At 45.0% G+C, this 25,343-nt stretch overlaps 1 protein-coding gene across 3 annotated transcripts in view; it reads right to left on the reverse strand.

Annotated features, from left to right (window-relative positions):
- Positions 1-25,343, reverse strand: part of ITPR3 (inositol 1,4,5-trisphosphate receptor type 3) — a 665,728-nt gene that overhangs the window by 444,598 nt on the left and 195,787 nt on the right. For all 3 annotated transcript variants that reach the window (XM_066609086.1, XM_066609095.1, XM_066609083.1), the window contains 3 exons: positions 15,944-16,085; positions 15,056-15,217; positions 10,284-10,456 (listed from right to left, as the gene is read on the reverse strand). In XM_066609086.1, coding sequence (XP_066465183.1) covers positions 10,284-10,456; positions 15,056-15,217; positions 15,944-16,085 — 477 coding nt within the window. The remainder of the gene's footprint in view (positions 1-10,283; positions 10,457-15,055; positions 15,218-15,943; positions 16,086-25,343) is intronic.

Consider the following 25,343-nt stretch of genomic DNA (forward strand, 5'->3'; position numbering starts at 1 on the left):
CAGTGACGATAAACTCCTCTGGTGGGAGAGGAACCACTGCTGCCCAATCTGAGCAGGGGCCCGAGAACAGTTCCTGGGAGTCTTCCCGCTCCTGAGCATGTGTCATTGTAGTGGAGTGAGGAGGCTGGGAGGAAGGAGGAGCAGCAGACAGAGGATTCGGATTTGCAGCAGTGGACGGCGCAGAACTGTGGGTGGACGATAGGTTGCTCGAAGCACTTTCTGCCATCCACGACAGGACCTGCTCACACTGCTCATTTTCTAATAAAGGTCTCCCGCGTGGACCCATTAATTGTGCGATGAATGTGGGGATGCCAGAAACGTGCCTCTCTCCTAATCGCGCAGCAGTCGGCTGCGATACACCTGGATCAGGAGTTCGGCCTGTGCCCACACCCTCACTTGGGCCTCCGCGTCCTCGGCCGCGTCCTCTAGGCCTACCCCTACCCCTCAGCATGCTGTATTACCAGTGATTTGATTTCCCAGCCAGGAAATAAATTGGCGCAAGCCTGCTGTTAAACTTAGCTGGCTGCGTATGATTTTTTTTACGTTCTCCACCCAGCACACACGTACCCAGAACGCTGAGGACTGTCAGAGGCAGGCCAAATAGAATTTTTTCCCTTTTTTTTTAAAGGAAAGGCCCACTGCCTATATTCAATCAATAATAAATGTGTTGTGGCCCTGCAGTGTGTCACAGAACTGCAGTCTTGCACTGTTATTAACTGCAGCAGAGCGGTGATTTCCCAGCCAGGAAATAAACTGGCGCAAGCTTGCTGTTAAACTTAGCTGGCTGCGTATGATTTTTTTTACCTTCTCCAACCAGCACACACGTACCCAGAACGCTGAGGACTGTCAGAGGCAGGCCAAATAGAATTTTTTGGCCCTTTTTTTTAAAAGGAAAGGCCCACTGACTATATTCAATTAATAATGTGTTGTGGCCCTGCTGTGTGTCACAGAACTGCAGTGCTATTAACTGCAGCAGAGCGGTGATTTCCCAGCCAGGAAATAAATTGGCGCAAGCCTGCTGTTAAACTTAGCTGGCTGCGTATGATTTTTTTTACCTTCTCCAACCAGCACACACGTACCCAGAACGCTGAGGACTGTCAGAGGCAGGCCAAATAGAATTTTTTGGCCCTTTTTTTTTTAAAAGGAAAGGCCCACTGACTATATTCAATTAATAATGTGTTGTGGCCCTGCTGTGTGTCACAGAACTGCAGTGCTATTAACTGCAGCAGAGCAGTGATTTCCCAGCCAGGAAATAAATTGGCGCAAGCCTGCAGGCCAAATAGAATTTTTGCCCTTTTTTTTTAAAGGAAAGGCCCACTGCGTATATTCAATCAATAAAATATGTCTTCTGGCCCTGCCTACACAATTCTGTCCCTGGAGTATTACTGCAGGGCGCAATGCTCTGCACGGCCGATTTGGAAAAAAAAAAATGTGCAACACTGCTAACAGCAGCCTCCACAGTACTGCACACTGTTAGATGTGGCCCTAAGAAGGACCATTGGGGTTCTTGAAGCCTACACTAACTCCTAACACTCTCCCTGCCTAACCACCACTTCTGTCCCTGTAGTATTACTGCAGGGCGCAATACTCTGCACGGCCGATTTGGAAAAAAAAAATGTGCAACACTGCTAACAGCAGCCTCCACACTACTGCACACTGTTAGATGTGGCCCTAAGAAGGACCGTTGGGGTTCTTGAAGCCTACACTAACTCCTAACGCTCTCCCTACAGCAGCTCCAACACTATAGCACTGTCCCTCAGCTATCTCACAAGGCATCTGAGGCGAGCCGCGGGAGGGGCCGACTTTTATACTCGGGTGACATCTGATCTCCCCAGCCACTCACAGCAGGGGGGTGGTATAGGGCTGGAACATCACAGGGGGAAGTTGTAATGCCTTCCCTGTCTTTCAATTGGCCAGAAAAGCGTGCTAACGTCTCAGACATGAAAGTGAAAGTAACCCGAACATCGCGTGGTACTCGTTACGAGTAACGAGCATCCCGAACACACTAATATTCGCCCGAGCATCAAGCTCGGACGAGTACGTTCGCTCATCTCTAATAAAGATGTGTATGTCAAAACGTTGTAACCATTTCTGAAGGAATAAAGGGATTTCCCTGTTGAAAATAGCACCGCTTATGCTGCCATCATCTTTGCTTTATCTTGGAATCTACGGATCTGATCGGATCAGGATCTTTTCAGGTGGCTATGCATCTATCGTCCATCCCTTTTGGGTTTGTGGAAGTGTGCTGCTGACATCCCTATGTATAATGAGATAAGATCTAGACATATAGATAGATAGGAGCTAGGATAGGATATATAAAGATAGATATATAGATATGAGATAGGATATAGATAGATAGATATGATCTTAGATGGATATGAGATAGGATATACATAGATGAATAGATAGATGTGAGATGAGATGAGATAAGATATAGACATATAGCTAGATAGGAGCTAGAATAGGATATAGAAAGATAGATATATAGATATGAGATATGGTATAGATAGATATGATGTTAGATGGATATGAGATACATAGTTGAATAGATAGATAGATGAGGTAGGATATAGATAGATGATAGAACATAGATAGATAGATAGATACTAACATATACACATACCCCGAACCACTTCTCCATGTGATAGCAGCAGCACAGCAGACGCAGCAGCTTCCGTTCAATAGGAGGCAGGGGCAGCACATGATCACTGACTTCCCATGTGACTGACTTCCTTCCCCTCCCCCTTGCACTTCCCTGCTTCCTCTCAGGCTGGCCGTTCTGCCTGTCGCGTGATCGGAGCCTTGCTGCAGACAGAGGGGCCAGCCATAAATGCACTGAATGTGCATATGTGTATAGCGGAGGGCGGCCTCGGGGCCCCCTGAGCGCAGTGGCCAGGTCGCCACTGTGACCCCTGATGCTACGCCTATGGGCACACCCAATAGTGTGCCAATCCCTTTTATATTATCTGTGTGACATGCACAGCTACTGATAAATTTCCTTTTATTTTAAAATAAAGAACTTTCCCTATAGCTAAATACATTTTATATTAAATGTGTTGACCACTACAGTGATACACTTAATCAAGCCATGTCTCTACTAGAGCTGCCGCCTCCTCCCCTCCTAAGATGGCTGGTTATGGAGGGGCATATGAAAGTATGTGTGCAGTATGTTGCAATGGAGGATGATGAGTGATGTTTTGGTCATGGCACTCCATAAGTAGCAATCTTATGGATGGGGGTGATGTCAGGATAGGAAGGAGCCAGCAGGTTCATGAATCTAGCAGAACGGGACAGAAGATCAAACAAAAGTGCATTTGTAAGTGATATCTAAGTGCTCAGTCAGACAGGCGCTTTTCTTGTGCGCATTTTTTACGCAAAACACATGCGTAAAAAAACTTGCGTGACTAAAGCGTGCGTCACGCTGAAAAAATGCACAGTGCGGCATGTTTTAAAGAACACAATAGCAGGCAATGGCAAGCACGGCGTTTTTGAGAAAATTCTCAAAAACGCAGATAGCCGCGTTTTTTAAAAATACGGTGTCCTATAATAAAAATTCGGACATGTGACCGCTGCCAACGAAAAGCATCAGTTCTAATAGATGTGAATCGCAAACGCAGAAAACATGCACAATAAACAAACGCCCATCTGACTGAGCCCTAATAATGTGAAAAACATTTAATTCTGAAAAGTTAGGTATATTTCAAGCAGCCATGTGTAAGTAAGGGTCTATATTGGCAGTAATGTTCTAAAAGATTGTGGATTAAGATTTATTTTATTATGATATTGTGTAACGTTGGGTTCTTCTACTTCAAGTGCACAGCTATTTTGCATAACCACCAAATTGGCTCTTATGCCGTGCGGCTAGTGTATGGTTATCTTGGCATTAGTCATACAAATGCCGCTATACAAATTAGCTGTCCTTAAGGCCTCGTTCACACGGGCGCGAGAAAAATCGCAGTGATATCGCATCACTGGTCCGTGTGATATCGCTGAATCTTCTCGTGGCAATACCACAATTCTATAGCACTACAAAGTTGCATGTGGCGCTACAAAGTTGCGCTTCTCTGTAGCATCATATGCAAAGATTTTCGGGGAGGGGGGGCTGGCTTGAACTATAAGCCCTACCCCGAAAATCAGCCATAGCTGAAGAAATTTTTAATTTTTTTTTTTAAAGTATACATCATGTCTCCCGCGCTGTCCGGGGCTCTGTTGCATCTTCTACCCGGGTACTGATGGCACTGATCTTCTCTTCTGGACGGAGATTGAAAAATCCCAGCCTCCGGGAAGCTATAACTGTGATTGGCTGATGCTTAGCCAATCACAACTAGCACTCGATGAATGGCTGTGATTGGTTCAATCACAGCCTCTCATCGAGCACTGGCTGTGATTGGTTGATGCTTAGCCAATCACAGCCAGCACTTTCAGAAGGCAGGGATTTTTCAATCCCCGGTCAGAAGATGATAAAGAGAGACAGTGCTTGGACTCGGGGAGAAGCTGCTGCAGAGTCGTAGAGCGTTGTAAGGTGATGTATTCTTTTTATTTTTTTCTGCAGCCAGGGCTTACATTATAGCTTTGATGGTAGGATTTGCTACTGTCAAAGTTGCATTGCACTGCACGAAAACCGCATTTTCATGTAATGTGATGCAACAGAGAGAAAGGCTCCGTAGGGAAACATGGGCTACAAAACCTCATTAGTCGCGGGCATATTGCCGGACCCGTGAGGTTTTTGGGTCTGGTTGTCGCATGCTACAAAACATTGCATGTGTCAAGTAGCCCATAGGAAAGCATGAGCTTATCATACTTGCGATTTGTAGCATTGTAGCAACGCTACAAAATCGTGTCACTTTGTCGCCTGTGTGAACGAGACCTAAAAAGCAGTTTCCCATGCAGATCTGAGAGAAATGTCACAGTCCAAGCAGCGAATAGCAGAACAGCTTGATGTTAAAGGGGTTGTCTCGTGAAATCAAGTGGGGTTCAGCACTTCTGTATGGCCATATTAATGCACTTTGTAATATACATCGTGCATTAATTATGAGCCATACAGAAGTTATTCACTTACCTGCTCCGTTGCTAGCGTCCCCGTCGCCATGGATCCGTCTAAATTCGCTGTCTTCTGGCGTTTTAAGACGCGCTTGCGCAGTCCGGTCTTCTCCCTGGTGAATGGGGCCGCTCGTGCCGGAGAGCTGGTCCTCGTAGCTCCGCCCCGTCACGTGTGCCGATTCCAGCCAATCAGGAGGCTGAAATCGGCAATGGACCGCACAGAGCCCACGGTGCACCATGGGAGAAGACCCGCGGTGCATCGTGGGTGAAGATCCCGGCGGCCATCTTGGTAAAGGAAGAAAGAAGTCGCCGCAGCGCGGGGATTCGGGTAAGAAATAAACTTTTTTTTTTTTAACCCATCCCTTGGGTTTGTCTCGCGCCGAACGGGGGGCCTATTGAATAAAAAAACAACCCGTTTCGGCGTGAGACAACCCCTTTAATGTACCAAGTGATGCATCAAGATAACTATTTAATTTTGCATTGGAGTCAGAGGCAGACAACATCGCAGACATTATCTCTGCTAATCAAGCTATCTGAGGTTCTGATGATTAAATACTGAGCCCAAAATAATGTTTGTCATACACTGCCACTTGCTAACGGTCAGTACCGTATATTCCGGCATATAAGACTACCTTTTAACCCTGAAAAATCTGCTCTGCAGTCGGGAGTCGTCTTATACGCCGGGTGTACAAAAAAAAAAAAGTGTCAAAAAAAAAAAAAAAGAGCAGTACTCACCTCCCCCGCCGTTCTGCGGCGCTGCTGCAGGCTGTCGCTCCCTCCTCGTCCCCGACAGAGCATTGCTTCAGCATTGAATGGCTGTGATTGGCTGACGCCGCATGAGTTGGCCAATCACAGCCATTCAATGATGTAACTGAATGGCTGTGATTGGCTGACGGCACGTGAGTTAGCCAATCACAGCATTAGCTTTCTGGAGGTGGGGATTTCAAGCCCACAACCAGAAAGCAATGCTCTGTCGGAAAACGAGGAGGGAGCCACAGCCTGCAGCAGCGCTGCAGAACACTGGGGGAGGTGAGTACTGCTTTCTTTTTAACACCGTATTCCCGGCGTATAAGGCAACAGTTGGGGGGTCGTCTTATACGCCCAGTCGCCTTATACGCTGGAATATACGGTACACTGTATTGATATTAAAATACAGTTACTTTCTTTTGGTTCTTTTTCTGCTAAATTTAATAGTAAATTAAGCATTGCGATGTGGCTCTGGAAATCTTACACTACACCATAACATCTGACCAAGCACAACCCTAGTCTTTCTTTACAAAGTATGTATAGATTAAAAAATATTTGGACAAATTAGTCCTGAATCCATTCTCCAGTGCTACTCCCTCTGACTCATCCAAAGAACTGTGGAGGCCTTACATGTGCACACTATTTCTGACCTGTATATATTTTTTCCCCATTTTTCACTTCTGCAAGGTGTATCTCTGATCCTCAATTCTCTTAGGACTGGTGGGAGGAGCCTGGCTACTGTACTGTGTTCTGTACAGTTCATCACACAGACATAACATCATCATGTGGAAATGCACAGCATTATTGAGCAGTGTACATGTGAATAAAAAGTAACAGATATCCTGCTATTAGCACATGCAGCAGTCTGTACGTGAATATCTTTCCCTCCCCTCTATACAGTTAAACAGCACAAAGATTCGTTCTCCTCCTGCACATCCTTTTTAGGCCGCTTCCACATGGGCAACATATCGTCAAGAGAAAATTGCAGCGATATTGCATCAGTGTTGTGTGCGATATTGCTGCGTTTTCTCGTGGCGATATCGCAATCTTGTGTCGTTACAAAGTCGCACATGGTGCTACAAAGTTGGACGACTTTATAGCACCACGTGCGAGGATTTTTGGTGGGGTACGGCTTTTTCATGCGATGCGACACATAGAAAGGCTCCATACGGAAACATGGGCTAAAAAAAACTGCAAATCGCGGCTGTATAGAGAATGTCACGATTTTGTAGTCTCGCAATGTCGCAGAATACAAAACATCGCTCATATGGAAAAACCCATAGGAAAGTATGGGCTCTACATACATGCAATTTGTAGCATTGTCGAACTGCGACAAAATCACTCGAAAAAAATTGCCCGTGTGGAAGCAGCCTTAAGGTTGTATTTCTAACGTAACTCATTTGACAGCCGGCAGTGGATAGCAAGCTAGAAAGAAGGGTGACACCCTGCGGGTCAGCAGTATAAAGTGATCTTTCAGCATAAAACATCACTTTTGGTAAATAAAGAACAGTTTTGCTAGTTATAACACTGGCCATCATATAAACTCATGTGGTTTTAAAAAACATAGTCCATTTAATTGTAACATGAAAGTGGCTAACCCCTTTAACTCTGATCAATTGACAAGACACAATTTAAATACGAAAATAAAAAGGAAAACAACTCAAATAGATCAAGAATAGAGATGAGCGAGCGTACTCGGATAAGCACTACTCGCTCGAGTAATTGGCTTTATCCGAGTATCGCTGTGCTCGGGGCTAAAGATTCGGGTGCCGGCACGGAGAGGGGAGCTGCAGGGGAGAGCGGGGAGGAACGGAGGTAAGATCTTTCTCTCCTTCTCTCCCGCCCGCTCTCCCCTGCTCCCCACTGCGACTCACCTGTCAGCCGCAGCGGCACCCGAATCTTTAGCCCCGAGCACAGCGATACTCGGATAAAGCCAATTACTCGAGCGAGTAGTGCTTATCCGAGTACGCTCGCTCATCTCTAATCAAGAAGTTACCAAACCCCTGAAATTACGTGTCTCAGGGATTTTAAGTAAGTTGTTTTAAGTAAGATGAAGATCCCATATATCCTTATGGTGGTTTTACACAGGATGACCTGTTGGGAGCAGATGCCCAACAGGTTTTCCCAGCAATGATTGTTCCTGTGCTTCTACACAGGAATGATCATTGCTCAGTAAATAAAGGTTCCGGCCCGCCAGCTGTCATTCATTGTAAACAGCTGCCTATTTATATGGGATGATCAGTCGTTCAGTTTTAAGGTATGCATAAACTGAACGACAAAGGAATTGTCATTCATCGTTCAGTTTGTGCATGCTTTTACAATGAGCTACAGATTCTTGCTGATCTGAAAGATTTGTCGGAACATATAAAAACGCCCTAAGGGTGCATTCAGACGAGCGTATTTTGGTGAGTACTTAGGTGCGTACATACGTCCGCACCTAGGTACGAGCAAAAGCACGCGTGAACACAGCTGCGTGCTTGTTGTCAATGGAGCCGTGGCTGCTGCCGGCGGCTCCATTGAAAACAATGCTCTGCCGGTCCCCTGCATTCTTTTCCAGGGAAGGGCTTTACATATAAGCCCTTCCCTGAAAAAGAAACATTTTAGTGCAAAACAAAAAAAGAATTAAAAAAAACTTACCTCTCTGCCGCTGCTGTGACCCCCGCGGGCATGAAGAACACATCTGCCGCATGCGGCAGATGTATCCTTCACCCCCGCTAGTTAAAAGAATTCCCTGCTGCCTACATCTGCCACATCTGTGGCAGATGCAGCAAAAGGAATTCTTCAATTCTCAACCGCAGCTGTCACACATGACAGCTGCGGTACAGAATCCTGCTGTCGGCATACTGTCAATGGCTTTTCAGGGAAGGGCTTCATAAGCCCTTCCCTGAAAAGCCATTTCAAATAGTGCAAAAAAAAAAAAAAAACAATTCTCACCTCCCTTCAGCTGCCGGGGCTCAGCCGCGACTTCTAGCGCTGTCCCATGCTCTGTAGTTCTGAGCCCTGCCTGCTGTTAGCTCTGATTGTGGTTGGCTGAATTGCTTCAGCCAATCACAATCAGAGCTACCAGCAGGAGGGGATTTTAAATCCCCAGCTCAGCAGCGCTACAGAGCCGGGGACAGTGGCAGAAGTGCCCGCTGAGCCCCGGCAGCTGTTAGTGGCTTTGCAGGGAAGGGCTTCATAAGCCCTTCCCTGAAAAGTCTTTTAAAATAGTAAAAAAAATAAGTACTCACCTCCCTTCAGCTGCCGGGGTACAGCTGCGTCTTCTCCTGCTGTCCCCTGCACTGTGTTGCTGAACTGCTGATGTATCAGCAGCCGGGGATTTAAAATCCCCGCCTGCTGAAAGAGATGAATGTAATTGGCTGAGGTGCTCAGCCAATCACAGGCAGCTCTCACCTGTCATTCATTCGGGGAGAGCTGCCTGCGATTGGCTGAGCACCTCAGCCAATCACATTCAGCTCTTTCAGCAGGACGGGATTTTAGATCCCCGGCTGCTGATAGATCAGCAGTTCAGCACCACATTGCAGGGGACAGCAGGAGAAGACGCGGCTGTGCCCCGGCAGTTGAAGGGAGGTGAGTATCTATTTTTTATGTTTTTTAAATCACTTTTAATTGATTTCCAGGGAAGGGCTTATATGTAAAGCCCTTCCCTGAAAAACAATTCAGGTGTGCCACAGACCATTGTCTTCAATGGAGCCGCCGCCAGCAGCAGCGGCTCCATTGAAGTGAATGGCTGCATTTTTTTTTTTTCACCTAAATTTTTCCTTTTCAGTTAAGAGCCTATATGTTAAGCTCTTCCCTGAAAAAGAATTCAGGTGTGCCAGCAGACCATTGTCTTCAATGGAGCCGCCGCCAGCAGCAGCGGCTCCATTGAAGTGAATGGCTGCATTTTTTTATTTTTTTTTCACCAAAATTTTTCCTTTTCAGTTAAGAGCCTATATGTAAAGCTCTTCCCTGAAAAACAATTTGGTGCTGCCAGCAGACCGTTGTCTTCAATGGAGCCACCGGCAGCAGAAGCGGCTCCATTGAAGAGAATGCCTGCATTTTTATTTTTTTTTACACTAAAATCTTTCTTTTTCAGGGAAGGGCTTATATGTAAAATCCTTCCCTGAAAAGGAATGCAGGGAGCCAGCAGGTCATTGTTTTCAATGGAGCCGCCGGCAGCAGCCGCGGCTCCATTGAAAACAATGCGTACATTCCCTATGGTGCACGCATGTCTTATCTTTGCAGGCACGCACCTGCAAAGTACGGACATGTGCACACACCATAGGGAATGCAGTGTTGCAAATACAAGCGTGTTTTTGTGCGTGCGTATATGCACGCACCAAAACACGCTCCTCTGAATGCACCCTTAGTCATGGTTTTAAAATTCATCACTTTGACTGCATTTGTAATTTATATTTTTTAGCTTATCAACCATGCAAATGTAGACTCATCTGTAATAAATAATCCACCAAATATGTGTGACCAAGTCATTCTACTGAGCAGACTCTACTTACCTTGGCTCCCGATTTTTCCTAACCAAGCTGACAAATGTCTCAACCTCAGTTTTAGTGATGTGTTTTTCCAACAGTTTGCGATTGTTATGTAGTAGTGCAGTAATTGTGTCCTCAGCTAGAATGTCGTATCCAATCTGAGATTGCATGACCCCAAATTGCTTGGCTATGTGCTCCTGGAAAATGAGAAGACAGGACCGTAATTACAAAATAAATCATAAATTGATATGACTCATATCAAAAGTTAATAATTATCCTTGACTCTCTAATTATGATGCTCATTCACTCACAGTCTCACCTTTCTATGCATACATAATGAACTATTATTTCTTCTTTATAGTTTGTCAATAGTGCAGTTTCTGTCCCTAGACATCCATCTCGTGCCTGGTCATTTTTTCCATTTTTTTTTAACAGTACTTCCAACCATAACTAACTTTTTCAGTGACACATGTTCAAATATGACCTCATTCTAGTTTTGACTCCAGTGGAATGTTAAGCTTGCTTTGGTCATTGATAAACTTGTTCGGAGGTATCAACCCAGTTACGCTTTTATATTGTACACATTTCACATTCAGAATAAGCCACAGAGTTCTGCAGCCTGGGCAATTCAGCTTTCTCTGAAAAGTACCAGTTTATCATTATATTGGGAAAGTGCTAGTATTATAAATCTGCATACATTTGCATCATTAAGTCTTAAACAGGCAATCGTGTTTGTGGAGTGATGAAGCAAAGCTATTGATTTCAATGGTTTTGTTCTCTCGTGCGCTGTTCCTACATGTGAGAAAAGAAAAGTCCTGCCCTATCTTTCTGCTTTTTTATTTTCTGAGCGCACAATAGCTCGAAGTTTGAACTGCAAAAAAAAAGGCTTTTGACTTGTTCATGTGCAAATACACTTAATAGCGGCCAGCGTATTTGCACATGTATGTGTCTGTTTAAGCCCTTACTTTGAATTCTGTAGAGGATGGCTTGTGGCTCTTGTAGTAACTTGAGCACTTTGCGGAATTTTTGCAGCCCATTTGCACATGGAGTTGAGATGGATCCACAGGCGAACCATCCCGTTTTCAATGGGGCTAAGCTGAATGAAGATTTCCTGATATAGATTCTGCATAAGGAATGTAACATGTCACCTTATTTTCACACTAAAACACAAAATTCGCGGGCCATAGTCTGCAGAGTGTGGTTTCCAAATACGATGCAGCATCTGTGTGGTTTTCTTGCGGATTTCATATTGAATCCAGGCTGAAATCTACCATGGGAACAGGGTCTAAAGATGTATTAATTTTAGGGCATTGGGGGGGTGGGGGGTGGGAACGTGGCTTAGCCATGGTGGAGTGAGGCTACTGCTTTTGTGAGCTTTGTGACCCAGGGTGTATTCCTATCCTATTACCTTGTTCTCTGCCCTGATGTGATACCCAGCCACTGGAGAAGAGGCTCCTCTAATTAGCTGATGCGCTCTGGTTTACAATGCACTGGCAGCTGCAGAGGCATGGACCATCATCTTCAGCCTGCGGGACATAGCTTGGCCCAGGTACGGCCAGAAGTTTCAGTGTCCGCATCTTCTCCTACACTGGCACAAAGGGACTCTTCTCAGGAGTGGACCCCGTTGTTTATAAATGTCTCCGCTGTCTCCCACAGCAGTCCTACTCATATGTACCTAAAATATGCACATCCTCCCGGGTTAGTAAATACCTCCCTTTAGACATTGCTGAGGCATTTAGGGATCACTATTCTGTCCTTTACTAAGTTGAAAACTCCAACTGTTTAGATCGCACAGACAGGAATATATCTGCCACTCAAGTAGTCCCACTCTTTCAGATAGTGAGGCTAGGACATTGGAAGAACCCATCTCCGATGAGGAACTTTTGGAGGGTATTAAAAACTTTCCTTTGGGAAAAGCCCCTGGTCCTGAAGGATTTCCCCTTCCTTATAAAAGTCTTTGATCGATACTCTATGCCCACACATGTTGTCCTCATTTAAAGTATTAGTCAAGGGCTCCTCTATTCTGAAGGACTCTCTCAGAGCTTACAGGCTGTTTTCGTTAATAAATGCGGATGTTAAAATTCTTGCCAAGATTGTACTGGCCTCTCTTGAAGGGGACATCTTTCACTGGGATTAGTATGGTCTATAACAGGCAGAGAGGCTCACAAAAGCACTCAATTTAACTCCCTTTGCAGCATTGGTCTGAAATCTAATATACTTTGATGAATAGCCTCTCTTTATGCAGATCCCACCACAAGGGTTCAGGTGAATGTTGTTTCATTTGACGACATCTTGATTTGAAGTGGCTTATGTAAAGGTTGTCCTCTTTCCCCCTTCATATAACATCAATAACAGAAGACAGGTATGATAGACTCCTGAGCATTTGGACCCCATGCATAGATTATGCCCTCCCTGCAACGGTGGTTGGCCCAACAACCTCTTTAAGTCCAAAACCCAAAACATAGTCTTATAGCTCCCCTCCCCCACCCCTTTTGGGTCGTCACCCTGAGAGAGAAGAATTCCCCTCCATCCTCCTCCCCTTTGACTTTCATTGGCCCTGGCCAGGGCATTATTAACAGGGAATTAATACAACTTGAAATACAGCAGAAAACCCTGGTTACATAGGAACACCAAGACTTGGTATTGTTTATTAAACCAGATCAAATATTGTTGTGTGATAGCTTTTTTATAATACGCCAACATAATTTTTCATACTGCTATTTCTTTGTATAATGGAAAATTGTAAAAAAAACAAAAAACTGGCTCCCTGTTTTATCAGTCCATTTACTATCTCTCAGGTTGTTAATTCAGTAGCATATAAATTATCCTTTCCAGCATCTTGGAAGGTCCACAAGTCTTTCATAAAGCCTTGTTAAATAGATATGTTACTCCGGTTTTGCCCGCCCGTGACCCGCCCTCTCCTACACTTCTGCAAAGGGAACTTGAATTGAAGGGGAACTTGAAGGGGATGATCATTGACGCCAGGTGGGTTTCGGGGCTCAATTCAGTACCTGATCAACTGGAGAGGGTTTGGCCCTGAGGATAGGATGTGGGTCCCTGCCAGGGATGTTCATGTACCACGCCTAGTCTGACGGTTCCACAGGGCCTTCCCTCTCAAGCTCATTCCGGGTCATGGGGGTCCAGTGTTAGGTCCAGCGGCTCTAGTGGTCTCCGGGGACTTCCACTGGCCGCCGTGATCCGGTACGCTGGCTCCGGGCACGCGTTCCCATGCGCAGGGGGTGTGCACCTAGTTAGCCGGATTGCTAGGGACGTGGTGTATTACTGCCCCGCGATGCATCCCTGTTGCCATGACACCCGGGCGGGCTTGCTCTGCACTCGCTGCTGGATGTCTGCTCTGCACTGTTTGAGGTCTGGGTCTCTACTCTGGAATCTCTGCTTAAAGTCTAGGTCCTGCTACTGTCAGGCTCCTCGCCCCAATCAGTTGCTGGGGCGGGAGTTCTGACAGTATTTAAACTGCTCAGTTCCTTCAGACCTTGGCCAGTGTATGTTAGGTCCTTCTACTGCAACCGCGTTTCCTGTTTCTGACTCCCTGCTGTGACTCACTTGCTCTGAACCTTACTTCGCCTTCGCCTGACCCTTTTGTACTGTGTTCTCTCCTGTTGCTGACCCGTATTGCCTGACCTGCCTTGTTTTGTTTGTGACCTGTATTTGTCTGTAAGTCTGACTTCTGCCCTGCATCCTTAGCTAGCCTAAAGACTGTCGCCCAGTTGTCGCACTAGGGCTTAGCCTAGGGGGGCAAGTAGGTAGGGACAGGGGTTGCGGGTAGTTATAGGGACTTTCAGTGACCTGGACCCCTGCCCTTGACAGATACACTGGCCTTAAGGAGTTCAGAGTTTTGTATCCGTGACCTGGACCCTGCCCTTGATACTGCTTGGCCCAGGCAAGTCTTTTTTTATATTGCAATCTTAGCAGTGGTTTTATTAATGATATTTCACCTGTCAAATCTGTAGATAGAAGTCTTGTCTTCACAGTTGAAAAGGAAACTTGTTTATCTTTTGCTGCATTAAGCTCTGCTTTAAGATTCTGTGCTGTGATGTGCCAATCAAAAACTCATCATCTGAATTTGTAGTGGCTTTTGGTCTGCTAAATCTCTTCCTGTCAGTTTCCTCCAGTTTCGAAGAGCCTTTTGATGGTATAGGAAACTGTACTGACTGCTAGCTTGGTGTCACGGACAGAGAGTGTGGACCCACTGTGCAACTAACCGGTTTGGCATTGGGCTAATCCTAAAGATGTATTCTGACAGTTCCCAGTTTTTAACCCTTTAACTCCTGTATAGGAATCTCCTTCGCTGCAGGAAACAGTGCAGGCCTCTTCCTCCTGGAGTAGTCCCAGTATAGTTGGCAGCTAACGCACGGGAGTCAGAACCACCAGTGCAAAGTACCATGAAACAGTCTAAACTACAATCAAAATCGGTCCAATGTTGGGGCAGGCAGAGTACAATCGTAATCCAGGCAATACGTCCCAGAATCAGGGCAGACTTAGGAGTCAGAAAGAGAAGGCCTTTGTTAAGTGACTGAGAAACTCACACCAATACTCAGGCAAGGAGTAGGATCCCCAGTTCAGCTAAATAGGAGGGCAATAACCTATTACTCTGCAGCTGTGAATGAGTGAAACAGGTTACCATGGGAGGTAGTGAGTTCTCCTTCAATGGAAGTCTTCAAACAAAGGCTGGACAAATATCTGCATGGGATGATTTAGTGAATCCTGCACTGAGAAGGTGGTTGAACCCGATGACCCTGGAGGTCCCTTTCAACTCTAGTTACTAGTTACAATACCTGGTTCTTTCGATAATCATCCTGTGAATGACGAAGAACTCGATAGCATAGCCGGAACATATACTGGTATGGGGCATTTTTTTGGTCAGAGAGTTCTTCAAGTCTAAGTAGAGGGCCCTCACCAACTTTGTCTTTAAATGGTGCTTTAAGGATCCCAAATACCTTTCAAAAAAAGATAGATAAACTAAAGTGAGACCAAGTAATTACAAAAATACAAAAGAGTAAAGACTAAATATCAAGTGATTTGAAATTTATGGAAATAAATCCACAGAAAGCAGTCACAACAAAGAGGACACAACAAATAGTATAGCAGTAGCAGCAAAAGGCCGCTTGCACACGTGCGGAATTGCATTGCGGAATTCATGATGGGCGTCTGCTTCCAAATTCTGCAGCAAATATCTTCCATAGCATGCTATGAAAAAGTGATTCTTCCTGCACACAAGCGGAAACTAATTGCAGTTTCTGCTCACGGAGGAAAATACAAAAACTGCAGCATGCTCCATTTTTGCATTGATTCTGTATGGATGACTTCCATTGAACTCAATGGAAGCCGTCCGATCTGCAGCCGTTCCGCAATTGAAATTTCGGAAAGCTTGCAGATTCTGCGTCATTGCTAGGCGATGACGCAAGCAGAACAGGAATTTAAAACAAAAAAAATCTGTACTACACATGTCCGGTGGCGAAGTGTGCGGACCTTCGCCAATACAGATGAAGAGAAAACAAAGAAGGTATGTGCGGACACTGCTGCTTCCAGGGCCAGATCCTGCTGCTGGATTCCGCATGCGAAATCCGACCCACACGTGTGCAGGTGGCCCAAGTCATATAATGAGCATATTATTTGTAAAAACACAATACAACAAGCAAGAATACAATATTAATGTATCTAACCTGTTTAAGTATATTTTGCTCCCTCATAAGCTTTTGACGCTCTCTGTTCGGCTTGGAAATCACTATATCCAACACATTTTGACCATTATTGGGAACATCCACCACAAAGAAAACTAAATCTTCTAAGAGTTTGATGGCAAATCTTAAACAGAAGCGATTAAACAAAACTTGATTGTTATATTCACATTTTCACAATACAGAATTAAATATGTCAAATACATTATACAAATCCCCATACAGAGAAGAGAGCCCACAGTGGAGACTGTGATACGATTGACATGTCGCAGATTTGAATTCCGTGCATCATTTCAGTTTCCGTGAGACTTGTCCGCAGCGTGAGGATAAGCGCTTCTTGCTCTGCTTCGTCCGTCAGCCAATTCCGAGGTAAACAGACGGGCCGCCCACAGCAAGCACGTCACAAGCAGTGCTTGCTGTGGGCAGCCCGTTCGTCCTGGCTGATCTCCGAAATTCTGCGCGTGTGCAGTGGAGACGCGGCCCGCCCTGACTCCTGTCAGAGGGCACCTCTGCACTGCGCATGCGCGCAATCCCGGAGCGGGTTGGCTCGTTTGAGAAAGAGAAGGAAAAAGAGAGCCTGCTGGGAGATGGCCCCCCTGATGACAACAACAGGACACAAGGTAAGTATTATGTTTTTATGCTTTAACAGCCAGAAATCGTGGGTTCCCTGTGTCCATTACGCCAGGGAACAATGGCTGTTAAAGCATAAAAACATTATTCGTGTCAGAACGCCTTTAACATTAAAGGAAACCTGTTGGGACACTCATGTTGCATGAACCAAAGAGAGTATGAAATCTTCACAGGCACTAGAGATGAGCGAACGTGTTCGGCTCCGCCCCTTTTCACCCGAGCACCGAACTTTGCGAGCAATTCCGTGCTCGGGCGAAAAAAGTTCGGGGGTCGCCGTGGCAGCGCGGGGGGGTGCGGCGGGGAGTGGGGGGGAGAGGGAGAGAGAGAGGGCTCCCCCCTGTTCCCCGCTGCTGCCGCCCGCGCCGCCGCACCTCCCCCCGCCGCCCGGCGCCGGCCGAATACTTACGCGCGGACACTGAAGTCCTCGGATAAGCCGGTGTCTGGGTGCGTAAGTGTTCGTTAAGAACACGTTCGCTCATCTCTAACAGGCACCTTCATTACAGAGTTTAATTTTACTCCAAAACACAGCAAACATCAGCATGGGCCTCATTGATAAAAAAAAAAGTCTTAAAAAAATGCCATACTTGCAGTAAAGGGGACCCTGGTTGAAGGACCTGAGGGAGGGGGGGGGGGGGGGGTGGCTGTAGTGAAGCTGGGAATTGGGTTGGGTTAGGAGCTTTGGGTGTGGGGCTTTTGTATGACGTGATTGGTGGGTCGGGAACCAGCAGGATGAGTGAGCTAAGGCTGTGCTATGTGCAGCTATGGCAAAATACCTGTGTGTTTGAAATAAAAGCGATGAGGTGGGCTTAATTGGATTGGTAGATGAGTAGTGCCATTTATTTAGCTAACAGATAATATACGACCACAGTAGTAGCAACATGGTTTGAATTCAGTCAACATATTAATAGGCTAAATCAGATGTTGCAGCATATCTTTCACGCCACATGAGTTCATCCAGGTAACTGGGAATCATGTCTTTTTGTGTGCCGTTCATGCGCTTGAAAACAGATTTTGCTTATTTCCAATAATTTTCAATGTTGTTGGTATGAGTGCCCGTGAGCGGATCGACAAAATGTCTGCTGTCATTGACAGTTTGATGAGAGTCATTATTTGGCAGTTACGCGATGCTCTGATACGCTGCCCATTCGTCAGAAATTATAATTGATTCTGGAGCTATGACTCGCTAAATTATTGGCAGCAAAGTAGCTGCATCTCTTTTCACGAAAAAGTGAAAACCCTTTCGATTATTAACATCAGAGGCTCCAAAAATCCATCTGTCCTGATGTTGCAAGTTGCGGCCGCGGTGATACTTTGATCTATGCTCGTAACCGTACAGCCGACAGGCTGTGTGTGCTTGTCCTCTCTATAATAACCACCCTGATGAAGCAGTAAATTACATCTTATTGCAGAAACGCGTTGGTGGCAGGCAGCAGAGTAGGGGATGAACTTTACTAAACAACAATAGTTCATCCTCTCTCTTTAGACAGTGAGGAAATGCTGATAAACAAAAAACATCTTATTCCTCCTGTTTTGTTAGGAGTGTCCGTTTCTGCTTATGAATCACAAGCAGTAAATCGGTCCTCTTATTGAGCTGGAAAGCATCAGTGATAACAAAGCTATTATGCTTAGTGACATTATCTTCAATACCTTTAATGGGGTAATGCACTATTAGTAAATCAGTCTGATGTGAATGGAGTGCTTCCTAGATTTATACACTCTGTCTCTCTAACAAATATATCATGGGTAGACTATGAGCCAGGGAGCACATATAATTTGATTATATTAATCATGTGCTCTTAAAAAGTTATTTATGGTTTCTCTTTATCTACTGGCCTTATGTCAATACTATGACAAGTGACATAACAGATCAATATTATTGGTCTTGGATGGACATGATCTGTTATATTAACGGTCGTGATTGACTGCAATTAATATATATCTAATAGTTTGTCATAGACCTTAGATCACAGTGACAAACAGTGATATATATGTTTTCCAGTCATATTTTGGACTGGCATATCAACATACCCTATATTTATAGGTCTTTGACTGATTTTGTGTATATCAGTGACACTACCCGAGCTTTTTTGAAGCGCATAGAAAATTAGAACAATATTTAGCTACGCAACCTTTTAAAATTATTTTATGATTAAAAGTTAAGTCTTATTAATTAGTGGTTCCCATCAGTGATTTAAGCAATGATACTTTGCTTTCACTAGAAGAGACTCGACAATTTGCACTTCTTTTCCTGGACTGCCAAGCTGAATAGGCTCCGCTAATAACTTTCAGGAGCATATATTTCTGAAGTACTGATAATAGTCCACTGCGGTATGCGCCGCAATATACAAATGCTGGATTGTTGTTTGCTGAGGCATTTCAGTCGCCCAATAGATCACTAAATATATGAATCTGGCGGGCACAATTTTGGCTCCTTCAAACTATCTTTTAAAACGTTCTGCTTGCTTCTGCAGTGGGAAATCTCCACACATAACCACTAAGTTTACTACAATCTTTTATTTGTGAATCTTCCCGTTGACAAGGAATACATTCTACCTTCCTGTGTAGAATTTTGTGGCTGCGCAAGTATTCAATAGCTGCTAAATCATCCTTACAAACCCTATTAATTTCAAATACATTCATTTTCGCTTCTGCACACATTTTTCTCTCACTATGGTATGTAGGTTCCCGCCCAAGCGATTGCCTCATCCAAGGCCCCCCCAAAGCACCGCCCACCAATTGCATAATATAAAACCCCGCCCCCAAAGCTCCTAACCCGACCCATTTCCCAGCTTCAGTAGAGCCCGCCCCGTCCCTCACAGGTCCTTCAACTACAGTCTCCTATACTGCAAGTATGCCAAAAAAATAACTGTTTTTGTTGCCCATAGCAACCAATCACAGCACAGCTTTATTTCTGAAACTTCTCTAGTTAAATGAAAGGTGTGATGTGATTGGTTGCTATGGGCAACAAAAACAGTTTTAACAAAAGCGCTGTGGAATAATTTGGCGCCATACAAATAAAGATTATTATTAATAATTATTATTATTATATTATAAATGATGCCCAATTTAATAAGGAGGTGTTTAGGGGGGGGGGGGGGGGGGGAGTCATTGAGGTGGCTTTTCACAGTTTTTCTCTACCTGGTTTGACCAGACTGACAAGTCACTCCCTATACATGAATAAATCGAGATCTGTAAATCTAGCTGAGCTGGGAGGGGAGAAACTGGCAAGAGAAGCCCCAATGACTCTTCTTTCCATTCCCAGGTATATGCTATAGTCCAATATAGTCTTACTGAGTTGTATCTCATTATTCTAACTTTCAAGTAAATTTAGCAGTATAAAAATACTGAAGAAGAATACTAAGAGTTTACAGAATTGCATACAAGTAGAGGCAAACTGCAATTGCGGCCATGCATGGAAACACCTAGTCCAGGTAACATATACCTAAATGTGGAAATAGAATTGCACCTACTAGGAAAACAAAAAAGTGTGGTGACCCTTGTTCCCAATTCCCAGTTGACTGAAAACCCATTCTCCTGACAGGCGAAGGTCCAAAATGAGGGACCCATACCTACCAGACCCTTCTATCAAGTGGATATGCCATACATTTTTTAAATGGGAAAACCCTATTAAAGGGGTTGGCCGACCAACAACATTTATCACCTATTCTTAGGAAAGGTCATAGATATACAATTGCCGGGGTCCAACTGCTGGGTGTGCTATTGATCACAAGGTCTTGAGTCCACTATTTTAATGGAATGGTGGTCACACATGCACACTATTGCTCCATTTACTATCTATGGGACTGACTGACATAGCTGACTACAACACTAGACAGCTTGAACATCACTTCATTCACACAGAGGACTTGGGACCCCTATTATTGTGCTGGTGGGGGTCCCAGCAGTCGGACCCCCAGCAATCATACATTTATTATGTATCCTGTAGTGGTGGGCCATCTCCCGTTAAGCCTAATATGTATAATGTATCCCATTATGACTGATTAATTATCTGTTCTTATAGGGTGGTTATAAATGGTACATACTCTGATTGGGTCACCGTTACTAGTGGGATACCACAGGAGTCGGTACCGGGCCCTATTATTTTTAATATATTTATTAATAACCTAGTCGAAGGACTGTGCAGTAAAATATCTATATTTGCAGAAAACTGTAAAGAAATTAACACAAGAGAGGACCTGGATAAGTTAGGGGCTTGGGCAGAAAAGTGGCAAATGAGGTTTAAACACTGATAACTGTAAAGTTATGCACATGGGTAGAGGAAATACATGTCATCATTACACACTAAATGGGAAACCACTGGGTAACACTTACATGGAAAAGGACTTTGGGATTTTAGGTAACTGTAAACTTAACAGGTGCAATTAGTGCCAGGCAGCTGCTGCCAAGGCAAGAAGGTCCATGGGGTGCATCAAAAGAGGTCTAGGGGCGCATGACAAGAACACTGTTCTTCCCCTTTACAAGTCACTGGTTAGACCACACATGGAATATTGTGTACAGTTTGGGGCACCAATACTTAAGAAGGATATATCAGAGCTTAAGCGGGTACATAGGCGGGCAACTAAAGTAATAAACGGAATGGATGGGCTACAATACACGCAGAGGTTATCAAAATTGGGATTATTTATTTTAGAAAAAAAAGACGACTGGAGGGCAACCTAATAACTATGTATAACTATATCAGGGGTCAATACAGGGATCTATCCCATGATCTATATATACCTAGGACTATGACAGTAACAAGGGAGCATCCTCTGCATCTACAGGAAAGAAAGTTTCTGCACTGACATAGAAGGGGGTTCTTTACTGTAAGATCAGTGATACTATGGAATTCTCTGCCTGAGGATGTGGTGATGGCAAATTCGATAAAAGAGTTCAAGAGGGGCCTGGATGTCTTTCTTGAGCGAAACAATATTATATGTTATAATCATTAATAACTTTAGAAGGGTTGTTGATCAAGAGATTATTCTGATTCCCAGATTGGAGTCAAGAAGGAATTTTTTTTCCTTAAATGGGGAAAATGGTCATGAATCATGAGGTTCATTACAAAAAACCGGTGAAGTCACACTTGCTGACAATATGGTAATCTAATAGAGGTGGATCAGCTTTGCTGGATGGGTGTTCCCTATGTATCTTAGACACACCCATCCTTATTTCATTGGCGGTTCTCGGTTTGGAGGCAGGTTTAGGCTGCTATATAATCCTGGCTGCTCTGACAGAGCCTCATACCCTCTGGTCTACCACCAAGGCCTGAGGCCCTATCTCTCATCTCTGGATGTCTTTCTTGAGCGAAACAATATTATATGTTATAATCATTAATAACTTCAGAAGGGTTGTTGTTCAAGAGATTATTCTGATTGCCAGATTGGAGTCAAGAAGGAATTTTTTTTCCTTAAATGGGGAAAATGGTCTTCTGCCTCATTGTGGTTTTATTGCCTTCCTCTCGATCAACATTGGGAGGTAATAGGCTGAACTGGATGCACATACTATATTTTTCACTCTTTACGACGCACTTTTCTTCACCCCCAAAGTAGAAGAGAAAAAGTCAGTGCGTCTTATAGAGCGAACGTACCAAAACTCAAGGTTTCCGGCGTGATCGCAAGTTTAACGCGCAGTCGTGCAAACTGAAATTGTGGTAACGCAAACAAACTTGCGATCGTGCCAACAAGCGCGCGATCATTTACTCATGCGACTGATTGGTGGTGAGCACCAGTGGGAGCTGCTGCTGCTCCCACACCTCCACCAACTGGATATTTCCCTTCCTCGGCCCGTACACGAGTGCCGCTGTCATAGAGCTCCGGTGTTTCAGAGTTCTTTTGCTCCGTCACCCTGCATTGTCCCTGGGTGAGTTCAAATATCTTTTTCCTATTTTCCGCCTCTAAAACAGGGGGTGCGTCTTACCGTCCGGTGCGTCTTACAGAGTGAAAAATACGGTACCGTATATACCGGCGTATAAGGCGACGGGGCGTATAAGACGACCCCCCAACTGTCACCTTATACGCCGGTATTCAGTGGAGAAAAAAAAAAAAATTTTATTACTCACCTCCCACGGCGTTCTGTCGCGCTTCGGCAGGATGTCGCTCGCTCCGGCAGGCTGTCGCTCGCTCCTCGTCCCCGCCGCAGCATAGCTTTCTGAATGTGGGGCTTGAAATCCCCGCTTCCAGAAAGCTAATACACACGCCGGCAGCCATGACATCATTGAATGGCTGTGATTGGCTAAAGCACACGTGGCTTCAGCCAATCACACTATTCAATGACATCATTGAATGGGTGTGATTGCTAACACGTGCGCCTTCAGCCAATCACAGCCATTCAATGATGTCATTGAATAGTGTGATTGGCTGAAGCCACGTGTGCTTTAGCCAATCACAGCCATTCAATGCTGTCATGGCTGCCGGCGTGTGTATTAGCTTTCTGGAAGCGGGGATTTCAAGCCCCGCATTCAGAAAGCTATGCTGCGGCGGGGACGAGGAGCGAGCGACAGCCTGCCGGAGCGAGCGACATCCTGCCGGAGCGCGACAGGACGCCGTGGGAGGTGAGTAATAAAATTTTTTTTTTTTACACTTTTTTTTTTTTGTATTACCGGCGCATAAGACGACCCCCGACTGCAGAGCAGATTTTTCGGGGTTCAAAAGTCGTCTTATACGCCGGTATATACGGTATATCTTTTTTAGGCCTTACATACTAGGTTACCAAAATTACAGTAAACCGTTGAGTAGCATTGGTTTTAAGTAAAGCTGTTTTCAACTAAAGTCGATGTGTTAGGGCAGCGGCAGTCCCTCAAATAAAGTTGCATTCCTCAGATAAGGGCGCCGCTCAGTGATCCGGTGCGCAGCTCATGCCGGTCACTTTCTGCTTCTCATGCATCAGCGCGCGCCTACTCCTTCCTCTCTCCTCTCCACAGTGCACAGTTGCGGCTGAACATTGCTGTGTCTGCCTGCCTCCTGACACAGTACAGTAGCTGAAGCCCCAAATGCCGGCTGAACGCTGCCTGCCTCCTGAATCCCCACTGTACTACAAAATGTAAGTACTGTACAGATGAGTACAGAACAGTAAACAAACGTTTGCAAATAAATACTGCAGTCCTATGTCAAAGCACAGATAACACAGTGATACCTACTGCTATAATTATGTCCCTGCAATGTTAATTTATTCTTTACAGATGTGTTTTATTTTCATTCAGTATTGTTATTGTTTTTGGTAGTAAAGACCAGAGTTACTCTCTATTAAATGGGGTTTGGTGTGTTTTTTGGAACGTCTAGAACCAATTAATCGGATTTACATTAATTCCTGTAGAAATAATGTCCTCAATAGAGATGAGCGAGCGTACTCGTCCAAGCTTGATGCTCATTCGAGTATTAGGGTACTCGAGATGCTCGTTACTCGAGACGAGCACCACGCGGTGTTCGAGTCACTTCCATTTTCTTCTCAGAAAAGTTTGCGCTGTTTTCTGGCGAATAGAAACACAGGGAAGGCATTACAACGTCCTCCTGTGAAGTTCCAGCCCTATCCCACTCCCCTGCAGTGAGTGGCTGGGGAGATCAGGTGACACCCGAGTATATAAACTGGGGCCGGCCGCGGCTCGCCACAGATGCACGCTGAGAGACATTAGGGAAAGTGCCGTCCTGCTGTAGCTGTTATAGGGAGAGTGTTAGGCTGTTATCTTCGTCTTCAAGAACCCCAACGGTCCTTCTTAGGGCCACATCTGACCGTGTGCAGTACTGTTGAGGCTGCTTTTAGCAGTTTTGCACATTTTTTTATTTTTTTTTGTATATCGGGCGTGCAGACCATAGCGTCCTCAGTCTGCAGTCATAGGGGCAGTACTGGTGAGGCAGGGACAGTGGTACAGGGAAAGAGATATACTGGCTATATAGGCAGTGGGCTTTTTCAAAAAAATTGGAAAAAAAAAGCTTTGGGCTGACTGTGACCGTGTTCAGTTTACTGCGCGTCTGCTGGGGGTAGTAGTCGCTCACTATTACCCAGCTAGGTGTTACTGCAGCCTTGCGCATAATTTTTTCTGGCTGCACTGTGCTTTCAATAACCACAGTCATCCTCCAACAGGGAAATCCATATACAGGCTATATAGGCAGTGGGCTTTTTCCCAAAAATTGAAAAAAAAAATACTATATTTGGGCTGCCTGTGACCGTCTTCAGTTTACTGCGTGTGTGCTGGGGGTAGTAGTCGCTCATTACTACCCAGCTAAGCCTGTGACCGTCTACTGTTTACTGCGTGGCTGCTGGGGGTAGTAGTTGCTCATTAATACCCTAGACTACTACTACTACTGAAATGGAACTAATACTGTGCTCCCCCTATACTGCTGCTTTGGAATTGTTACTGGGGCCTGTCTTGACTGCTACTATTACTGAAATGGAACGAATACTGTGCTTCCCCCTATACTGCTGCTAGTGATATGTTACTGGGGCCTGTCTAGACTGCTACTACTACTGAAATGGAACTAATACTGTGCTCCCCCTATACTGCTGCTTTGGAATTGTTACTGGGGCCTGTCTTGACTGCTACTTTTACTGAAATGAGCGGTTGGGCAGCATGTTATCCAGGAGAAGTGGCAGCGGAGTGTCATGCAGGCAGTGATTGTGCTTTGTTGGAGGTAGTGTGGTGCTTAGCTAAGGTATGCCTTGCTAATGAGGGTTTTTCAGAAGTAAAAATTGTTGGGGTGGGGGGGCCCCACTCTTGCCGCTATTGTGGCTTAATAGTGGGACCTGGGAATTTGAGATG

Source organism: Eleutherodactylus coqui, chromosome 1, assembly GCF_035609145.1.
Source record: "Eleutherodactylus coqui strain aEleCoq1 chromosome 1, aEleCoq1.hap1, whole genome shotgun sequence".
NCBI lineage: Eukaryota > Metazoa > Chordata > Amphibia > Anura > Eleutherodactylidae > Eleutherodactylus > Eleutherodactylus coqui.